The sequence below is a fragment of the Euprymna scolopes genome, chromosome 36 (assembly GCF_053919585.1).
Source record: "Euprymna scolopes isolate OS-2025 chromosome 36, ASM5391958v1, whole genome shotgun sequence".
NCBI lineage: Eukaryota > Metazoa > Mollusca > Cephalopoda > Sepiida > Sepiolidae > Euprymna > Euprymna scolopes.
In genome coordinates, this window is record NC_136517.1 from 50,218,797 (window position 1) to 50,237,670 (window position 18,874).

At 33.8% G+C, this 18,874-nt stretch overlaps 1 protein-coding gene across 1 annotated transcript in view; it reads left to right on the forward strand.

The window, feature by feature from the left end:
• Positions 1–18,874, forward strand: part of LOC145260463 (protein kinase C and casein kinase substrate in neurons protein 1-like) — a 143,003-nt gene that overhangs the window by 90,320 nt on the left and 33,809 nt on the right. The window contains exons 7-8 of the mRNA XM_080118542.1: positions 10,232–10,393; positions 18,755–18,865. Coding sequence (XP_079974668.1) covers positions 10,232–10,393; positions 18,755–18,865 — 273 coding nt within the window. The remainder of the gene's footprint in view (positions 1–10,231; positions 10,394–18,754; positions 18,866–18,874) is intronic.

An 18,874-nucleotide genomic window follows, 5' to 3' on the forward strand; every position in this document is an offset into this window, starting at 1 on the left:
TATGGGGAGAAGGGGGCATTTCAAAAACTCAAATTCGCTTAAAAATTATTTTCTTTATAAAACTTGATAGGTATATTTTCTTTTCATTATGAGTATATATAAAAAAAAATATTTTTGTGTTTTCTTAGAGGTAGGTAGGTAGGTAGCTGGGTGGACTATCACCTAAAATAAAAACAGTGAGTACAACTCTATGCTTTAACAAAGAGCAAACACTTTTTAAAATCATCCGGAAATAGTTTTAAGAGAACCGCAACGCTCTTTACCGGTAGCCTGTTAACTTCTGATTTTAAACTCTTCGCTCCAAAGCAGGATTAATGAATCTTTCTGGAATAAGAACAAGGTGGATTTTCTTCTAATTTTAGGATTACCAGATAGATAAAATTCAGGTATCTAAAATTAGTCATGTCTATATGCTGATATATAGTGTATGTACAAGATTTGTGCCTAAACTATTTGATCATTATGGATTTTGGAACAGCTGTTAGGCATATAATGTGGGTTATATTTAGTTTAATTTAGGTTTATGCAAAAGGAATAAAAAAAAAAAATGGATGGACGACCTTTGAAGATTTAGTTACCTCAAATTTTTGTGATCTTTTAATAATGGATATTAGATATGAATTAATATTTTCCAAATTTTAGTTGCTCGGGAGTATTTTAAAGGATTTTTAAGGAGCATAATATAGGCACCATCTTCCATCTGAAAATTAATATTTTAGATATACTTTGAATTTGATAAATAGTCATCAAGCAAGATTCCCTGGATTTCAATTTCTTAAGACTTAAGCTTTAGCCTTAAATTTTAGACATTTTTCTCTAGAATTAAAATCATGTAAGAAATTTTGATAAAAATTGGAAATAAGGGTTATAGACGTAAAGTTTAGTATCATATCTTTATTTTGATTTTTTAAGGGGCATAATAGTGGGACAAAACTGTTCTGTTTAGTGCATTAAGAGATGTCTTAAATAAGTTTCCAGACTTTTTTCATACGGGCAGTTTTATTGATCGTACACACATGAAACTCTAGTCCCCTTTGAAGTAATCTATTCAGGTTGCAACTTACTTGAACTGCTCCAACAACTTCTGGAAGCCCCCATGGAAGTCCTCTTGTGTGAGTGTGTCAATGATTCTAGTCACAGCTGCTTTCAGTTGTCTCGTAATGACAGCCTTTAAGGTTTTCCTTGAGCTTAAGGAATACCCCAAAGTCACAGGGAGCAAGGTCTGGACTATAGGGAGGATGAGGAACTGTCTTGATGCCCATCTGGGTCAAATGGTCTTTGACAAGGATGAAGCATCTTTGGGACAAACTTTGCACAAATCTTCATCATTTTCAGTTCCTCACAAATAATTGTATGTAGATCCTACACTGACATCAAACTGTGCACATTGTTTTAATAGACACACGACAGTCCTTATCCATGAAATTCTTTATTTGGCCAATCGACTCTAGTGTTCTGACTTCCTTACTCCTGCCACACCTCTCATCATCCCTTACAGACTCTTTGCCTTCTTTGAATCTCTTATGCCATTCAAAAACTGATGCTTGATTCATGCAAGATGGTCCAAAAGCAGTCTGAAGCATTCCATACGTTTCTATCGCATTTTTTCCAAGTTCAAAACATAATTTTATTGCATATCGTTCTTCTAAAGTGTCCTCATGTCCAGATTGCATTTTTAAAATTCACCAGCTGTGACAATCAGGCTTTAGTAGGGTGTATTCCAATTCCTATTGTAGCTGTTCATTTAAACTTGAAATCATAGAAATTGGTCAGTCATTTCATGTTTAACGTACTGAATTTTCAAAAGTCTACAACAATTTTAAATGGCTGTACAAAAAAGTCTGGAGACTTCTTGAATTCATTTCGTATATGTATATTTCTCGGAATGGGTATACTTTTAGCATATGTACATACATGATATATATATATAAGAGAAGAAAATTAGCATTTATTGCATCATCAAATGTTCACAGCCAGGGAATACAATGGTGGTTATTTCTTAATCCATGGAATTCCAAAAATTTATACTTTCCTCATCAGAGAAAGTAAATAGTCCAGTGGTGCAGGAGCCTGAGAAATTGTGGTTATGGAATCTGGTTGTAGGTGTGGGAAAGAAAGTAGAACCATAATGAACAAATACAATCTAATGGTAAGTCTGGAAGCTGCAATCGTGAAATCTGATTGTGAGAGTAGAAAAAAGTTTTAATCCATAATGAATACAATTCAGATAACTTGATTATGTAGTAGAGCTGACATCTATTCAATGTAGCCACCTTCAGCCTGAATCACCACCTTGATACGGGTCCGGAACTGGGAGCATGCCTTTTCCACAAGCGCCAGCGGGAGCTTGGCGAATACCTGGCAAATGGTGGCAATCAGGCTGGCTTTGGTGCTGTGGGAGGTCATGTTGGTGATGTTCTCGATGTATGACCAAACGAAGTAGTTCAGCAGGTTCAGGTTGGAGGAGGGGGGGGGCTGTGAGAGAAGGATACAAAGTTGTAGCATTCTTTCTGAAGCTAAGCCTGAGTTTCTTTCAACTTGTGGGCTGGCGCTGAGTTCTGATGCTACACACAGGGTCTGTCAACGACCACCTGATTGTATCAAGGGATCACCACACTCTTCAGCACCTCCAGGTACACTTGGTGTTGACTTTCAAGCCGACTGCGAAGATGTGAGGTGGTATGATGTAGCCTTCACTTGAAACCACACCAAAGATCACAATCGTGGGTTGTCCGGTGTGTTGAGCTGTGCCCTCAAGAGTTGTACTGTCTGGATTTGCATTTTGAGAGTGTTGGCAATGGTCCTGTTGTCATAACTTTGATTAGTAGAGAGAGAGTTGTACAATAGTGCATCTCCGGTCTCACTTGTTAAACATTGTCACTTTCAGACCTGATATAAGGCTCCTATCGCTCTTGGGATTTGTACACAACTGGCCAACTAGTAGATGGTCAGCAACAAAAAAAGAAAATCGGTTTTCATCAAATGGAAATGGAATCATGTTGTCTTTTCGAGGGCGATAATTTTTATCATTTCACCTTGTACATACACGCCAAAGGTAACTAAATAATTGATTTCAGATCTGATATTTTTATAGTGCATATTTCCTTTTAAAGGATACCAGTATGATGTGGAAGAATAACCATTATCTATTGAAAACTTCCACTAAAGCACTGCTAACCAGATCTAGGTATGGTAGGTTTTGACGCACTTGTGCCTATTGTCCTTGTTGGGCAAAAGACAAATTCCCTAAATAAATAAGTTAAGTTTTGATCTTCTTGAAAAATTGAAGAAAAATTTTTTTATTTCAACTTTTTATGTATTTATATTTTTTTAATGTCAAACAGTTACCATAGTAGCTCCATCATACAAACTCTACAGAGCATATAAACATCTCTCTGAACAGAAAAAGATTAGACACAGCTGCAATAATCACTGGCATATCTGCCTTTTCTAAGACCAGACTTAGATGAATGCGAAGCAGGTGTTCCTAGGGGTATCTTTGGTTCACGTTTTTCTGATGTTTTCTCCTTTGACAAAATATAGTCCTTAAGCATGATGGCAACCGCATTTCCAAAACGTTCTTGCACTGGAGGAAACTATGAAATGTTGTAATTGTATCATATATATGTCACAGCCAAGTTTTAGGGGTCAAACAAATCACTGTTAATTCATTAATTTAAGAGAAAAAATACAGGTTGAGATAGTTATCACAGTAATCCTCAATGTCAAAGTTGTCTATATTGACACCCCCCCGCCCCAAATTTTGCTTATGACACATTTTTCAGCATTCAACTAGTAAGATGGTGTTAGTTTAAAGTGATCCCTGTCCTTAGATGTTGGTCTGTATCTGAGCTTAGTCTCATTTTTCTTTTTGTGGATGTTTCTGCAAGTTTTGTCCATTTGAAGAAATTAACATAGAAACTATTTGAAACATTCTAGGGATCTATAATAATAATAATGTTATTGTTACTGTTCTATTTTAACTAATATAGAACCCTTTAAATATGAGTATAAGAAGGCTATAGCAATGCGGGAAACCAGGTGTTGAAGTGATGTGACATATAAACAAAAATAGACAAACAAACGTAAGATTTTTTTTTTTTTTTAAATTTTGTATATCTATTCATTTTTCAAAACGATCACAAATAGAAATCAGTATCTGCTTAATATTAACTTACATTCGAGTTTAGATAATTATTCAAGGTTTTACTTTAGGAGGTTCGTTTTCATAGGTAACTTTTTCTTTGCTAATGGCACTGTATTATATTTCGAATGTACTTGAAAATAAGGCTAACTATATTAGATGGTTTGATTGGCTAGCCAGGAAGCAAGCATGTTCAATATAGGCAAGCTTGCAGTAATAGTATATTTTAAGTATACTACTTAAATAAAGTCCTAAGCAACCACTGTAAAAGAGTAATAAAAAATGCAAGAGAGCTATATGCCCAGTCTATTAAATCCAAAGTAGCTGATCAGCGGCTTGGTTCCCACCAGTTTTGGCAAATAACAAATAGGATCCTGAACAGAAGTGTACGTTCTATCCCAACCATTATCAATGGACCAGAGGTCATCTCGTCAGCGTCAGACAAGGCCAAACTATTTGCAAAGAACTTTGCAGCTAATTCTACCCTATGTGACGAAGGCCATCAACTCCCCATATTTCCTCCTATAACACAGAACAAGCTAGGTAACATACAAATATCCGTGAATGAGGTCGCCAAGCTAATCAAGAACCTAGATTCCAGTAAAGCAACTGGCCCTGATGGCATCCCAATTATAGTGTTAAAAAAGCTTCAACCAGAACTTGCTCCCATACTTAGGAAACTATTTAAGCGCTGCCTTAAGGAGAAGTGCTTTCCAACTCCCTGGAAGACCTCATCAGTTTGCCCTGTATTTAAGAATTCAGGTGATAAGTCATCTCCCTCTCAGTACAGACCAATAAGTCTCCTGTGTGTTATGAGTAAGTTGCTGGAATCCATATTAAATAGAGAAATAGTCAACCACTTCAGCAGGAATAACCTTCTTAGTGACACACAATATGGTTTCCGCTCTGCAAGATCTACCGCAGATGTGCTGACGGTTATATCCCACAGGATTAGTGAATCTCTTGACAAAGGCTTCCTTTCTAGGGCAATTGCTCTTGACATATCAAAGGCCTTTGACAAGGTATGGCATAAGGGTCTACTTCACAAGATCTCCAGCTACGGTATAACTGGAAATGTTTTCTCAATCATTAAATCATTTCTCTCCGATAGGCTCATAAGAGTAGTGGTAGATGGACAAAAATTGGAGGCCTGCAATATAAATGCTGGAGTCCCTCAGGGGTCAATCCTGGGCCCAACTCTCTTCCTGATCTACATCAATGACCTCCCTAAACACATACTTAAATCATTTGTTGACATCTATACTGATGACACGACCATCTACGGCAACACATCAAAGGCTGTAAATGACAAAGTTCTCTCTGATTCTCGAGCACGTGGTTCAGTGGGGGAAGATGTAGCTGGTTACCTTTAATGCATCCAAAACCAAACTCCTATCCTTACATCATCAACGCTCTGATCCCCATCTGGCATCAATTGTGATGGATGGCTCTCGTCTGGGTGAGGCCCCGTGTTTTGACAAGCTTCTAGGTTTGACCTTTACTCCTGATCTGAAATGGAACACGTACATCAAGTCTGTTGCCAAGGTCGCTGGAAAGATGGTGGGATCCTTCTACCACTCCAGAAGATATCTCACTACTGATGCAATTCTCTATCTATATAAAAGCCAAGTATGTCCAAGGATGGAATACTGTTGCCACATCTGGGTAGGACTGCTAAAAACAGCCTATCCTGTCTTGACAGAGTACAAAATAGACTTCGTGGCTTAGTGGGGATGCCCTTTTCTCTACCCTGCAACCTCTCTCCCACAGAAGAGACGTTGCGAGCCTATCCTTGTTTTATCATTATTTCCATGGCAAGTGCTCGTCTGAACTCCAATCTCTGGTCCCCCCTCGCCAATCTTTCACGAAAAACACCCGTCTAGCTGAATCCACTGTGAAAAATTTCCCCCACTCTATATCTGTGCCTAAATCAAAACGCGGATTCCATGAACAAAGCTTCTTTCTTAGAAATGCACGCCTGTGGAACTCTGTTCCGTCTGCCTGCTTCCCACTGGACTACAGCTTGGATGTCTTCAAGTCCAACGTTAACAAATTCCTAATGAACCGCCCCCTTAAGTCTACACTTCATCAAATTTCCACACTAACGTAATGTACTTGCAATAACTCTTATCCCTGAGTGGCTTCCGGGCCTTGATAAGTGGTGATCACTGTAAAAAAAAAAAAAAAAAAGTAAATATGGACTTACTGTTTGAAATAACTGGGATGGTAATAGTCTTTAATAATTGGAGAGTATCATCTCTTAAAAAGAAAGAAACCAAAACAATGTTGTAAAAAAAAAAAATAAATAAATGAATAAAATAAAAAAATAAAAACAGCAATGCTTCAAGCAAAGTACCTTTCCCAGAACCCTTAATTTTTCTTACAAGTAAAAAAACAAAATTTTTAAATGCTAATCCAACTCAAACCTATAAATATATTCTTGAACCAGGCTAAAATGCATAATTATAGCATCTAATAGGATAATCGCTTGACTCCTGCTGATTTTGTTTGGATTTTCTGATTGCAAAGATGAAAATATAGGACGGTCCTCTCGCTTCTTAAAAAAAAAGCTCCATCCAAAGAATCATTAACAAAATTCACATTCCTTTTTGCAATCCAAACATCTTTGGTACAAATAAGCTCCCATCAATGCTTAACTTGTCCACGAAGTTTCAATCATGAATATCCAGCAGTCTTTGTTTTATTGCTATTTACACATATAAGTTAACTTGGATATGACATAAAATTATCAAGGTTTTGGCACTAACCTCATTTCGGCTGTGATGGTTCTCTTCAGTTTGTGGATTATTTTGAAAGACATTTTTTTTTTTTTTTTTTTTAAATAACCCCACAAATTAAATGACTAGGAAGGTTTGGTGAGTGTGAGGCTCATTCAGAAACACAACTCCTACAGATGAAACAATCACCAAAGTATCCCCCACACACACACATCTTGTAAAACAGTTATAAAATTCTTGGGCATTTGTCGCTGAAATTTTTTGAACAAGGCAGAGACTGAAGGATATTTTTTTGTACCAAATATCATTGGATTGCAGAAAAGATTGTGAATTTTATTAATGATTACGTAGGTGGATTTTTTTCCGGGGGGGGGGGGCACTTGTACAATTGTTGAAATTTGCTTGTTTATCCTGTAAACAACGAGTGCACTCTGAAGTTTGTTGAAAATTTAATTCCAACCATAGTTGAGCTGGATGACCCGAGATGGGGGCCAGTATAAAGGTTGCGAAATAATCGTTATTTCGCGACCCCCAACTCAGGAGTCAGTTAACAGCTTGGTGAAGAAATACGACACATTGACTCTCTGTTGAGATGTTGGACTAGCTTGTAAAGGAACCAATGCCATCCACATCCCTCAGAGGCCCTCGTCCACAGCATACCTCATACCACGCTCAGACTTGGAAAGGTGCATGTACGTCGGCAAGTAACTGGTAACAGATAAAGTGCTCACCGAGGTACTGCTAGCAACCTACCCCGTCACGTAGCACGAATAAATGCAATATAAGAAAATTACTAGCAGACACCGGGAATACCGCAGAACACGGACGACGTCGGCACACCCCAGAACTCTATCGATGAAGTGGCGTTCACCCATGACTCACCACCCTGGCTCAAGGCATGTTCAATATATATCCAAGGGCTAGCGCCTCTCACTACTCCTCCCAGTAACGCAGAGTCAAAGATGCCTCAGGGTAGAACCAACCTTCTCGGACCTCCACACCTTTCTTGGCGTTGATACTTCCCTTATTTTTTCCACAAATTCTCATGAGATTTAATTAAATTCTGTAAATTTGGAGATTTTTTTTTTTTTTCCTGTCTTTCTTTTATAAGAAAATTCAAACCTGAAATCTTAATTTCTAGTCTATTTACTAATTAAATTCACTGCAAAATAAAACGTAATGTTTTTCAATGCATGGAGTTTACATTTGTTTTGTTCGGATTACTATTCTCCTCTTGTTATTTTCACAATGTTTCGCCCAATGTAAATCCCTTCCTTATTCAAATGCATCATTGTGAACCTATACAAAATTTCAAACGAAACACTTTATTAAATCAAGAGGGGTAGATTATTCTCGTTCCATCAGTCATGACTGGATATAAGTGACTAAATAAGGGGTTTGTAGAGTTCTAAAGATGCACCTGAAGAACTTGAGAATTAGATAGGACAAAGCATTATGAAAATAAGGAAGATGAAAATAGTAGTTCGACTAAATTTTCAATCCCCTTTTTGAAAATTCAAAGCATGGAGTTTAATTTTAAATAACTAAATCTGGAATGCGAAGTAACTGCATTATAAACACCTTGACAATTTTTGTGAATCATTTTATACTTTTCCATTTTATACCTTTTTATTTATTTTACCTTTTTAAAAAAATTAACAATTTATACTTATGTTTCTAATTATATGCAAATTCATTTTTATTTATTAAAAAGAAAAAAAAAAAAATTGCAGAATGAATAATTTCTGGGGAAAAATCTTTCATTTTAAACCATCTTTAGTTGAATTGAAGTAGAAGCTGTGATAAAAGAAGAAAAGGCTTTCTCGCTTTTCACTAGCAAAGCCATACAATTAATATTAAAAATCAATTTTGTAAAATAATAGATCAGCTATAGTCAAAGGCAACCTGAAGGCTCCCTTTTTGTTAGCTACTACACTGAGATATAGGACAGGATACCACCTCTTTCACTGGATTACTCCACTTATTCTTGATTCTCACCTTAAAATAATGCTGAGTGTTGAACGATTTTTATTTTGACTGACTTGAGGATTGAACCTCGGTCACCCGACCCATTTAGCAGATATTCTAATGATTGTGTCAAAATGGGTCGATTTTGTAATATGATCATTTCCTCCATTTAAAGGGAGTTAATTAATAGACATGTTTTGTTATGTAAACTTCTGTCTTGTTTCATATGTTCTTAAGTACAGATTTTGTTATTAATGAAATAAAGTAAATTTATTGGGGTTTTTTTTCTAATGATTTTATTTCCACTTATGCTAAGGTTTTTCTGCTATTTGTATTTGCCATTCTCAATTATAATTACCTATTAATAATAATGAGGCAAATAGGGGGGGGATGTATTAAATACAATAGTTTCATAAGCTGAAGGCAGTGAATGCAATCATTGTACAGGGTAGTGAATATTTTATTTTTCTTTAATCAAATCAAAATATGATTTTGCTAAACAATATTACAAAAAGAAACTAGTTATTACGTAGTGTTTTTAAATTCCTAAAATGTTTGTCTAATAAATGGAAATAATTGCCATTTTGTCAAGAAACAAAGTGAATTTGGATTATTCTCATCTCGATTGTTGCATTAATCTCCGATCTTCTTCGAATGCATTTTTTTTTTTTTTTTTTTTTTTTTGAACTTGGCAATCTTTTGTCAAACTTGAGAGCTTAAAGATTGCCAAGATGACGAAATATGCAGTTTTCATCAGCAAAAGCGTAAAAATAACGCTCAAGATGTTTCGGCCAATGTAATCTCTAACCTTCCTCTTTTTGAACTTTGAAATCTTTGTGGAGCTGAGAAATTCGACATAAACATTCCAAAGTTTGATTCGATTCATATGGATTAAATGAAGTGTTCTGCTTGAAATTTTGTTCAAATTCCAAAGTTGGATTAGAAGGTTCTCAAGTTCATAAAGATGCACCTGAAAGTTGGAGGTTACATCGACCAAAATGTTTCGACTATAACAACCAAGATGATGATAGTTTGGATAAATTATCACTCATCTAAAAAAAATTTTGAAGCAAGAATAGTGGAAATTTTTTGTGTTTTTACATTACCTGTTTTAAGATTTCCTCTCTTCATTTTAACATAATTTTAATTACCTTTAAAAAAACAAATGTTGAGGCAAAATAAAAAAAAAAATAATAAAATGAAAAAAAGATCTTTAAAAATATAAAATTATAGATTTAAATATTAAAAAAAAAAAAAAGCTCTTATATGCCATGTTTTTCCTGCTCATCAAATGTTTTGTTTTTTTTTCACCGTTTTTTCTTTTCTTTTTTTTCTTTTTCTTTTTTTTTTTTTTTTTTCACATCATCTGACTTGATTTTAGGTACTCAGATTCAGAGAAACCTTATGACTTGTGTAACTTTTATAGGAAAGAGCGCAATTATGATGACACCTTGAACCCGTTTGGGGCAGACGTTGATAACGAGCAGCACGTGGATAGTGAAGATAAGGAGTCGGTCAGTCAGTCGTCGGAAGAACAGAAAAAGTAATGTGAAATGTTAGGTTTGCAGATGTGACCGTAAAACGAAATTCTATTATTATTACTACTACTACTACTGCTCGCTCTACACCCCCCTCTCTCACTATTTTGCTAATACAACTATTATCATTACTACTGCTAAGATTTCGAAACAAATAATTGCTGCATCTTGGCCTTGAGATTCTGTCCTGCTATTCGCAGCTTATACCAGTTCTTTTGAGTAGCCAGAATAGAACATGAAATTTATCTAGGATGTATTTCCGTTAGATTATCCCAATCTGGTAAGCATCTCGTTAATCACACACTTTTCAAGTAACTGATTATATATATATATATATATATATATATATATATATATATATATATATATATATATGTAAGTGAACGTGTTTGTATGTATCTGTCTGTCTGTCTGTCTGTCTACATTTCCTTACGCAATAACTCTGTCAATTTTAAGTCTACAAACTCAAAATTTGATATACAAGGTACTGAGATTTGGGGAAATCGATGTGATCAGTTTTCGGCCAGAAATTTGGTGATTAAGGGATCAAAGTTCAACGATTTGACCTTTGAGAACTCTACCAAACTCCTCTGCCAACACTTGAAATTTTAGATATAGGTTCCTTGGACATGGATCTAACTTAATAACTTGATTTCAGCCCAAAACAATAAACTTTAAGGGGTCATAATAGGGGTCAAAATTAAAAAAATTGAACGCTTTTTTTTTTTTTTTTTCATATAATATATCTTACATGTGTTTTGTTGAATAGTGGAAGACTACTAAACAACTCCTCAGAGACAAATGTATGTTTCTCAAAAAAAAAAAAAAAAAAAAACTGTTGGGAATTTTTTTCTATATGGAATGAAAAAGGATTTGGAGAAGATAAAAGGAAATGAAGATATTTCAGTTTTCAAAAACTTAAATTTAAAAAAAAAAAAAAAAAAAAAACACTGGCACCCCACCCCACCCCTCTTTTAAATTGAACTCAAAACACGTGTGGGGAAAATGTCTTACGTTGCCATATCGGATTTTCTATACACACACACACACACACATATGGAGACAAATTTGACACTTTTTGGAAAGGAAAAAAATAAACATTATCTCTTGTCCAATATTCGAGATATCCTCAAAATATGGGACCAATCATTTCCTTTGTCTTCATGACGATTGGTTGGACTTTAAATCTGTCAAAGATTAGGATATTTTGATCATTTACAGCCCTCTTTTGGTGCTGCCATACACCCATGTTCTCTGATATTGTAGTTATTTTTATGTTTTTTTCAGTAAAAGTTGAACTGAGGTGATTGTGCATCTATTTGCTATAATTTTCTTTTCTGTGGCAAATTAGAAAAAAGGCTAATAAATTTGGGGTCATGTTTTACTCTTAAATTATACTGTTACAACAATAACACATTTGCTGTATGGGCAAAGTATCCCAAATGCTTTGAAACGGATTTTGTTTACAAAGAATATATACAATTTGTATATGAAAATGATAGGGAGTGAATGATTAAAAACACCCAAAATGAAAATCCAAAAATTTTATATAAAGGGAGATAGGTTAGTAAGGCCCTCCTAATTCTTGCTAATAATAAACCTCTCACTGTTTTCTGGTTGGTTTATGATTGAAAACAAAGCAGATCAACCTCTAAGTGGGTGTGAAGGTTAAGTGGGAAGAGAAGAAAAATATTGTTGAAGTTGGGGATTGTGTCCTTCCAAAATACAGTTTGGGGAAAAATGTTGTGATTAATGAAAATAAGAGATGCCAAAAAAGGGATAATAAATAAAGAGTTAAGGGCTATTATTTGATAACTTCATAAAAGAATTATGTATTGTGGACAGAATATAAACCCTTTGGCCCCAATTCCAGCAAGCCGTTTTACAATTTCCACTTTCGTATTGTTCTTGTCTGGTTGTCTGAGAAAAGTATTTCATCAATATTGGCAGTCAGTCATCAGATTAAACTGTTAAGTTGACTATTTTTTTTTTTTCTTGGATGCTAAAAGCTTTTCCTTGCATGGCTAACACAATAAATCAATTGCTGCTTCCAGAACATTTTTCAATGCTTCTGCTACAATTCAGAAGATTTCCTGATTTTGATAATCAATCAGGACTTTTTGAATAGTTATTAGTCAACATCTTTGTTTTTTTTTCTATTTGTTTTAATACACTGTGTTCTGCCTTTTCTGCTTATGTTTAAAGCCAACGAGAAAATCTCTTTATTTTTAAAAATTTATTATGAAGACATAAAATGACAATATATAATAATCTTTTTATTTCTTACTATTTCACCTTCAATAAGTAGTATGCTACATGGTGTGAAAATATTGATATTTCAAGGATGTAATCTCTTTTTCAAAGTATCTCCATTTCAGAGCAACGTAGATATTGTGTCTGATGGAACCTATATGATATCTTTATCGACTCATTCCTTGTTCATTCTCGTTTACTCACCGAGTTCTCTGGCAAGTCATTATCAGTCATCTCTCACTGGCGACAACAGGTAGTGTTCCCTGGAGTCTGGATGATATGTCCCCAGATTTATAGTATTCTCCCAATAATCATTGCATATCACTTTGTGTTCTTGCAGCAGCTGTTTACTGTTGATTTCTCACTGATCACAGCTGTTGATTTTCTCTGGAATTTGAATGGCAACAGACCTCTTCAGGATTCCAGTACTCTCCACACCCTTTCGTTAGAAGTCCGGTTGGTGCTCTCCCATTTTAATCTTTACAGATTAATTAGTAATGTAGAAGATGCAAGATACAAGATGATTTAAAATCTGTGATGCGAGACGCATTTTAGTTTAGCCCTCAAACTCTCGTGACCGACTTTACTCAAGAACAGTAACTTTGATCCAAGTGAAATTACTTTCGATCTTTTTGGGGTTAATACCTAAGAGAAATTTATTAGATTTTATTTTAATTTTATAAACCTGTTTTTTCTTTTCTCATCTTTTCTCTTCAGTTTTTCGTTTCTTTTACTATTTCCTCATGATTTTTAAAACTAATTTTTGCATGTGAACATATTTTCTTTTCTTACCGTTTTTTTTTTTTTTTTTTTTTCCTAATATTTGCTTCTAAATCAGATTTTTGTTAAACATGAATATATGGTAAAGTGTAGACAGTAATGTGAGGTAAGAACAGGAATTGTTCCCCTCAATCTTCAGTATCCAAAACTCTGGTTCTGCCAATCTTAGCCTCAAAGCAGAGAAAGAGCCTTGCAGTTTTTTTCGAGAGGGAACTGCAGAACTTTGCCTGCTTTTATAAGTGATTTTTAATTGAGTTTAGTTAAATGCCAAGATTTTTCTATTGAATTGTTAATTATGAAAAAATAGATTTTCTTTTTAATTGTTTTTTATATTATTATTCAAATTAAAATCTGAATCATTAGAAATAAAGAGGAACGGATATACTTAAGATGTGTTTATTCAGTGTGTGCACTTGTTCAATCTGTGCATTTATTCAATGTGTTTAGTAATGAAAATATTATTTCTAACTTAAACGTCACAGCGAAAATATTATTTCAAACAAAAGCCTGAAATGTATGGTAACATCTAATAAATTTCTTTCACCTCCTCTTCAAATCTTTCACTGATTTTATTCAATCTGCATGTTCATTGATGAAAGTACCATTTCAACCTTCGTGACACACTGGCTGATGATATATCTGTGGACATGTTCAAACAAGAAAATACATTCATTTTTATTTTAAGAAACGTAAATGTACTAATTCTCTTTATTTAGTTATTTTTTATTTATGTTTTTTTTTTGCTTGTTTAAATTCTTTCCTCCTTATTCACTTTTAAATTCCATGACTTTTGTCTCAAAGTGAAACGGTCTCTTCCTCTAAATTGATCCTTTGTTTTTCTTTCCTTCTTTCCATGAAGAGTTCTAACATTTTTTTTTTCTTCTTGTCCAATCAGAAATGACATTTTGTTGCCAACACACTTTCTTTCAGCCCCGTCTTGTTTTGCCTTCTTTACTGTCATTCGTTTCTACTTCTTACAGTTCCTTCATTTTCTGAATAACCAACATATATATGTATTCAATCCAACGTTCACTACAATTATAGCAAATGTCTATGTATGCTAATTGAATTTTTTTTAAGAATAGGATGGCATTTTTTTTTTTTTTTTTAATTATTTAGTTGACAAAAAGAAGCACAAAGTATTTTTTCTCTTTTTTCAAAAATAGTCATTCGTCAGATGATGTTGATTCAATTCAGGATCTACAAGAGAGAATGAGTGTAGCACCACCCCTTTGTTACCATTACAGATCTACTTTGACCAGAGCGGTAGTTCTTGTCAGGGTCAAATCTCTGGGTTAACTAGGGCAGGGTATAAATATGACATGAAACTACATTTAGTGGTGAAGCTCAAATTTTAGAAGTTTTGAGCAGTGTAGAGTTGTCCCTGTGTTGCCATTATTCCCAGGTTCTCTTTGATCTGGAGTTGTAGTACCAGATCTGAGTCAAATGGAATATTGCGCTGGGATTAGGTATGGCATGAAACTTCATTGTGTATTATATATTCCTAGTTTTTACCATCATTTAAGAAAATTAGCGCCTAAAATGTATCAGATGGTACGCACATAAACCAAACACCATAAAAAATAATTGAAGATATCTAGAACTTGAAACAAAACCAGTTGCAAAGTAACAGAATTTGGAGATAAATAATCTTAAAACAAAACATAAAAATTTTTATTTTTATTTTTTTATTTTTTTTATTTTTTATTTTTTTCCATAATTCATTGTCAACTAAATGAATGAAAAAAAAAAAAAAAACCTTTTATATTTTTTGTCATCCTATAATATACGACTTATGTGTTGCAGTGCATAATCCTTGATTTGCTAATTTATTATTTTTTAAAATTTATTTTTAATATTCTCTGGTGATATCCTGACTTTGATGCTCTGAACAGAATTTATTTTTTTAGATGTTTTACTTTTTTGTGTGTTGTATATCTTGATTTAAATTGTACCTACTTTTTACTTTTTTTATATAATCTAATGCATTTTTTTTTTTTTTTTCGAATTAAAACCTTTTTTATTAATATTATGAATCTACATTTTAGAATATATATATATGTATATATATATATGCAGTCATTTTGGTTATTATAAATCTTTTCTATCTTTTGTTTTCAATTTGGTCACATTTATCAAGTATTTTTTTTTTTAATCTGCGAGGCTAGATTATTTTCATTTTTCTCTCCATGTTACAGAATATCTATCAGCTAAGTCAGTGTTTCTGGTTTTGACAACCTTCAATCTAATTAGTTCTTTATGACACCCTCATGACGACTTCAGTTTTATCCCCCCTCCCACCTTCACTTTAATATATATTATGAAGTGCTTTGTCTAGTACTAAAGTTTCGAAACAATTCTAATTGTAAATCAAAGAAGTTTATATATAAACTCATTTATTTAATCAGTATATGAAGGATTTATTAATTTACTGTACAATCAAATTTGACAATTACAAATCATTAAAAATTACAAAAAGAAAAAAAAAAGGACAAATTGGTGAAAATATAATTTAATCTTTAAGAGGGTGTTTTAAATGTTAAATCCAAAATCAAAAACAACCATTTTTCAGACAAAGTGTGCAATAAGAAAATTTGGTTAGTAGATTGAATTAATATTTAACTTAGAATAATTTATTGGATTAATTATTTTAAATAGTTGATAAAATACTTGGTTGCCCTGAAATTATCTCATGGCCTCAGTTGAAAAACTTTTGGTAACATGAACACAAGTTGAGCAGTGGAATCTATTTAGTTTGAGTTCTATAAAATAAACAGTTGTTTTACAAGATTTGAAATCTGACCAATTAAAGCATAGGCAACTCTGGAACCAATTAATTCTATTTCAGTTAATTTAAAGGGGAAATATCGTTTCGGTTGGCGAACATTTCGGTGTTCGAACAAACACCTGGAACAAATTATGGTCGAGTGCCAAGGTACATGTGCATGCTATTAAATAATGTTAAATGTTACATGATTTCAATAACAAATTAGCTTTTTTTTAATACCATTCTTTTACCTCATAACTGAAAATGATTTCAGAAGATCAAAAACACTCAGAAAAGATGAATTTTGAACAGTTTTGGTTTAACAGAAATTAAGTTACTTGTTCACAAGTATAAAAAAAATTATATATGATACTGAATTAGTAAAGGATATCGATCATGTTTGTGTGTGTATGGGGGGGGATAATAGGGGAAGAGGTGGCTGGTCACTTTTAATGCAGCCAAAACCAAGCTTCTATCTTTACATCAACGCTCTGATCCTCATCTGGCATATGGATGGCTCTCATCTTAGGGAGGTTCCATGTTTTGACAAGCTTCTGGGTTTGACCTTTACTCCTGATCTGAAATGGAACACGTACATCAAATCTGGTGCCAGGGGCGCTGGGAAAATGGTGGGATCCTTCTACCGCTCCAGAAGATATCTCACTACTGATGCAATTCTCTATCTGTATAAAAGCCAAGTATGTCCAAGGATGGAGTACTGCTGCCACATCTGGGCAGGAGCTGCTAAAAACAGCCTATTCTGCCTTGACAGAGTACAAAATAGATTTCGTGGTTTGGTGGGGGATGCCCTTTTCTTTTCCCTGCAGCCTCTCTCCCACAGAAGAGACGTTGCGAACCTGTCTTTGTTTTATCATTATTTCCATGGCAAGTGCTCGCCTGAGCTCCAATCTCTCGTCACCCCTTGCCAATCTTTCACGAGAAACACCCGTCTGGCTAAAACTACTATCAATAATTTTCCCCACTATTTATCTGTGCCTAAATCCAAACGTGGATTCCATGAGCAGAGCTTCTTTTTCAGAAGTGCATGATTGTGGAACTCTCTTCCGTTCACCTCTTCCCCACCTGACTACAACTTGGATGTCTTCAAATCCAACATAAACAAATTCCTGACAAACCGCCCCCTTAAGTAAGACACTCTATCAAATCTCTAATACTAATGATTACTACAATACTATCTCATTGATTACTGTACACGCAATAACCCTTATCCCTGAGTGGCCTCCGGGCCTTGATAAGTGGTGACCCCTGTGTAAAAAAAAAAAAAGAAAAAAAAAAAAATACACACACGCACACAGTGTATCTATAAAAGTCTGGATAGATAGAAAAAATACTCTTGAAGTTTAACAAAACAGGCAGAATAAACCCCGTTCTAAATGATAAAAGACTTTGGAAGTCGTGTTCAAAATATTTATCGACATAAGAATTAAACTATTTTCTTTGAAAAAGTATGTGCTTTTAACCATGCACACTAACTTTATGAACACCCTGTATATTTAGGAATAGTTATCCTTGCTAAAATTAATTCATATATACTTTTTAAAGATTGAAAAAAAAAAAAAAAAATTAAGTCCCCAGGATCTAGTTCAAAGCTCAATGATCATTAGTTTATATCAAACAGAGCTTTCTTTTATTGTGCATATTTCAAAATGAAAAATATTTTAAAGTAATATGGTTGAGTACTTGAAGTCATAATTAATGTTTTCAAATATACAGAATAACTCCAAAAGTTGAAAAGCTATGAAGACAGGAGTAGTAAATTCAAACAAGTGACCTTTTTGCTCCAGATTTTATTTTTCTACATAGTAACCACCATTCTCAATTACCTTTTGCTAAGAATTCAATAACACATCTCTGCTTCTGGCGCACGTCCAGGACAGAGGTTGTTCTCCTAATGTCCCACACCATCAATATTTGCAACAGAGATATTAAACTTTCAGCTCATTAATGTATAAGTTCAGTCATCATAATAATGTAATTTGCAGCCCTTTCTGATCCATTGGGATGGAATAAAAAAAAAATAGGAAGCATTACTTTTGGAATGCCTGTTATATATAAAATCCAGTTTAATAGTGTTTCTACTTAATACAAAAATACATTAATTATTGGAGGAAAATAAAGAATGGTTAATGTGTAACTGTTACCATTTTGAAAATGAAAGATGCTATTTTTTTTGTTTTTTGTTTTGAATTTGTGAGATTTCATTTAATTTTTTTTTTTTTGTATACTGTATTAACCTGAAGATGTGTTTTCATATTTTAATGGATTGGAATATTATAATTGTTTTGTTTTTTGTTTTTACTTTGAGCATTCTAACTTTAAGTGATTCAATATCAAAAAGTTAAAATACCATTTTATGGTTTTAGATTCTAGGTTTTCATTATTCATCAAAATTATGTAATTGGCATCGATAATTTCTATTTTGCTTTCGTCTACTCTAACGTTTACCAATTGTGTAAATTTGATACAAGATAGCACCAATTAACTGCATTCTTTTAGTTGTATCCCCCATGATTGGACAGTGTGATGGTTTATGTAACTTTTATAGGCCAGAAGGCTACGATGAAAGTCTGAATCCTTTTGGAGAAGAAGATGAGGAGGAGGACCAGGATAATAATGAGAATAAGCATTTGGTGAAAGATGCACCGCAAAAGAAAAAGTAATGATA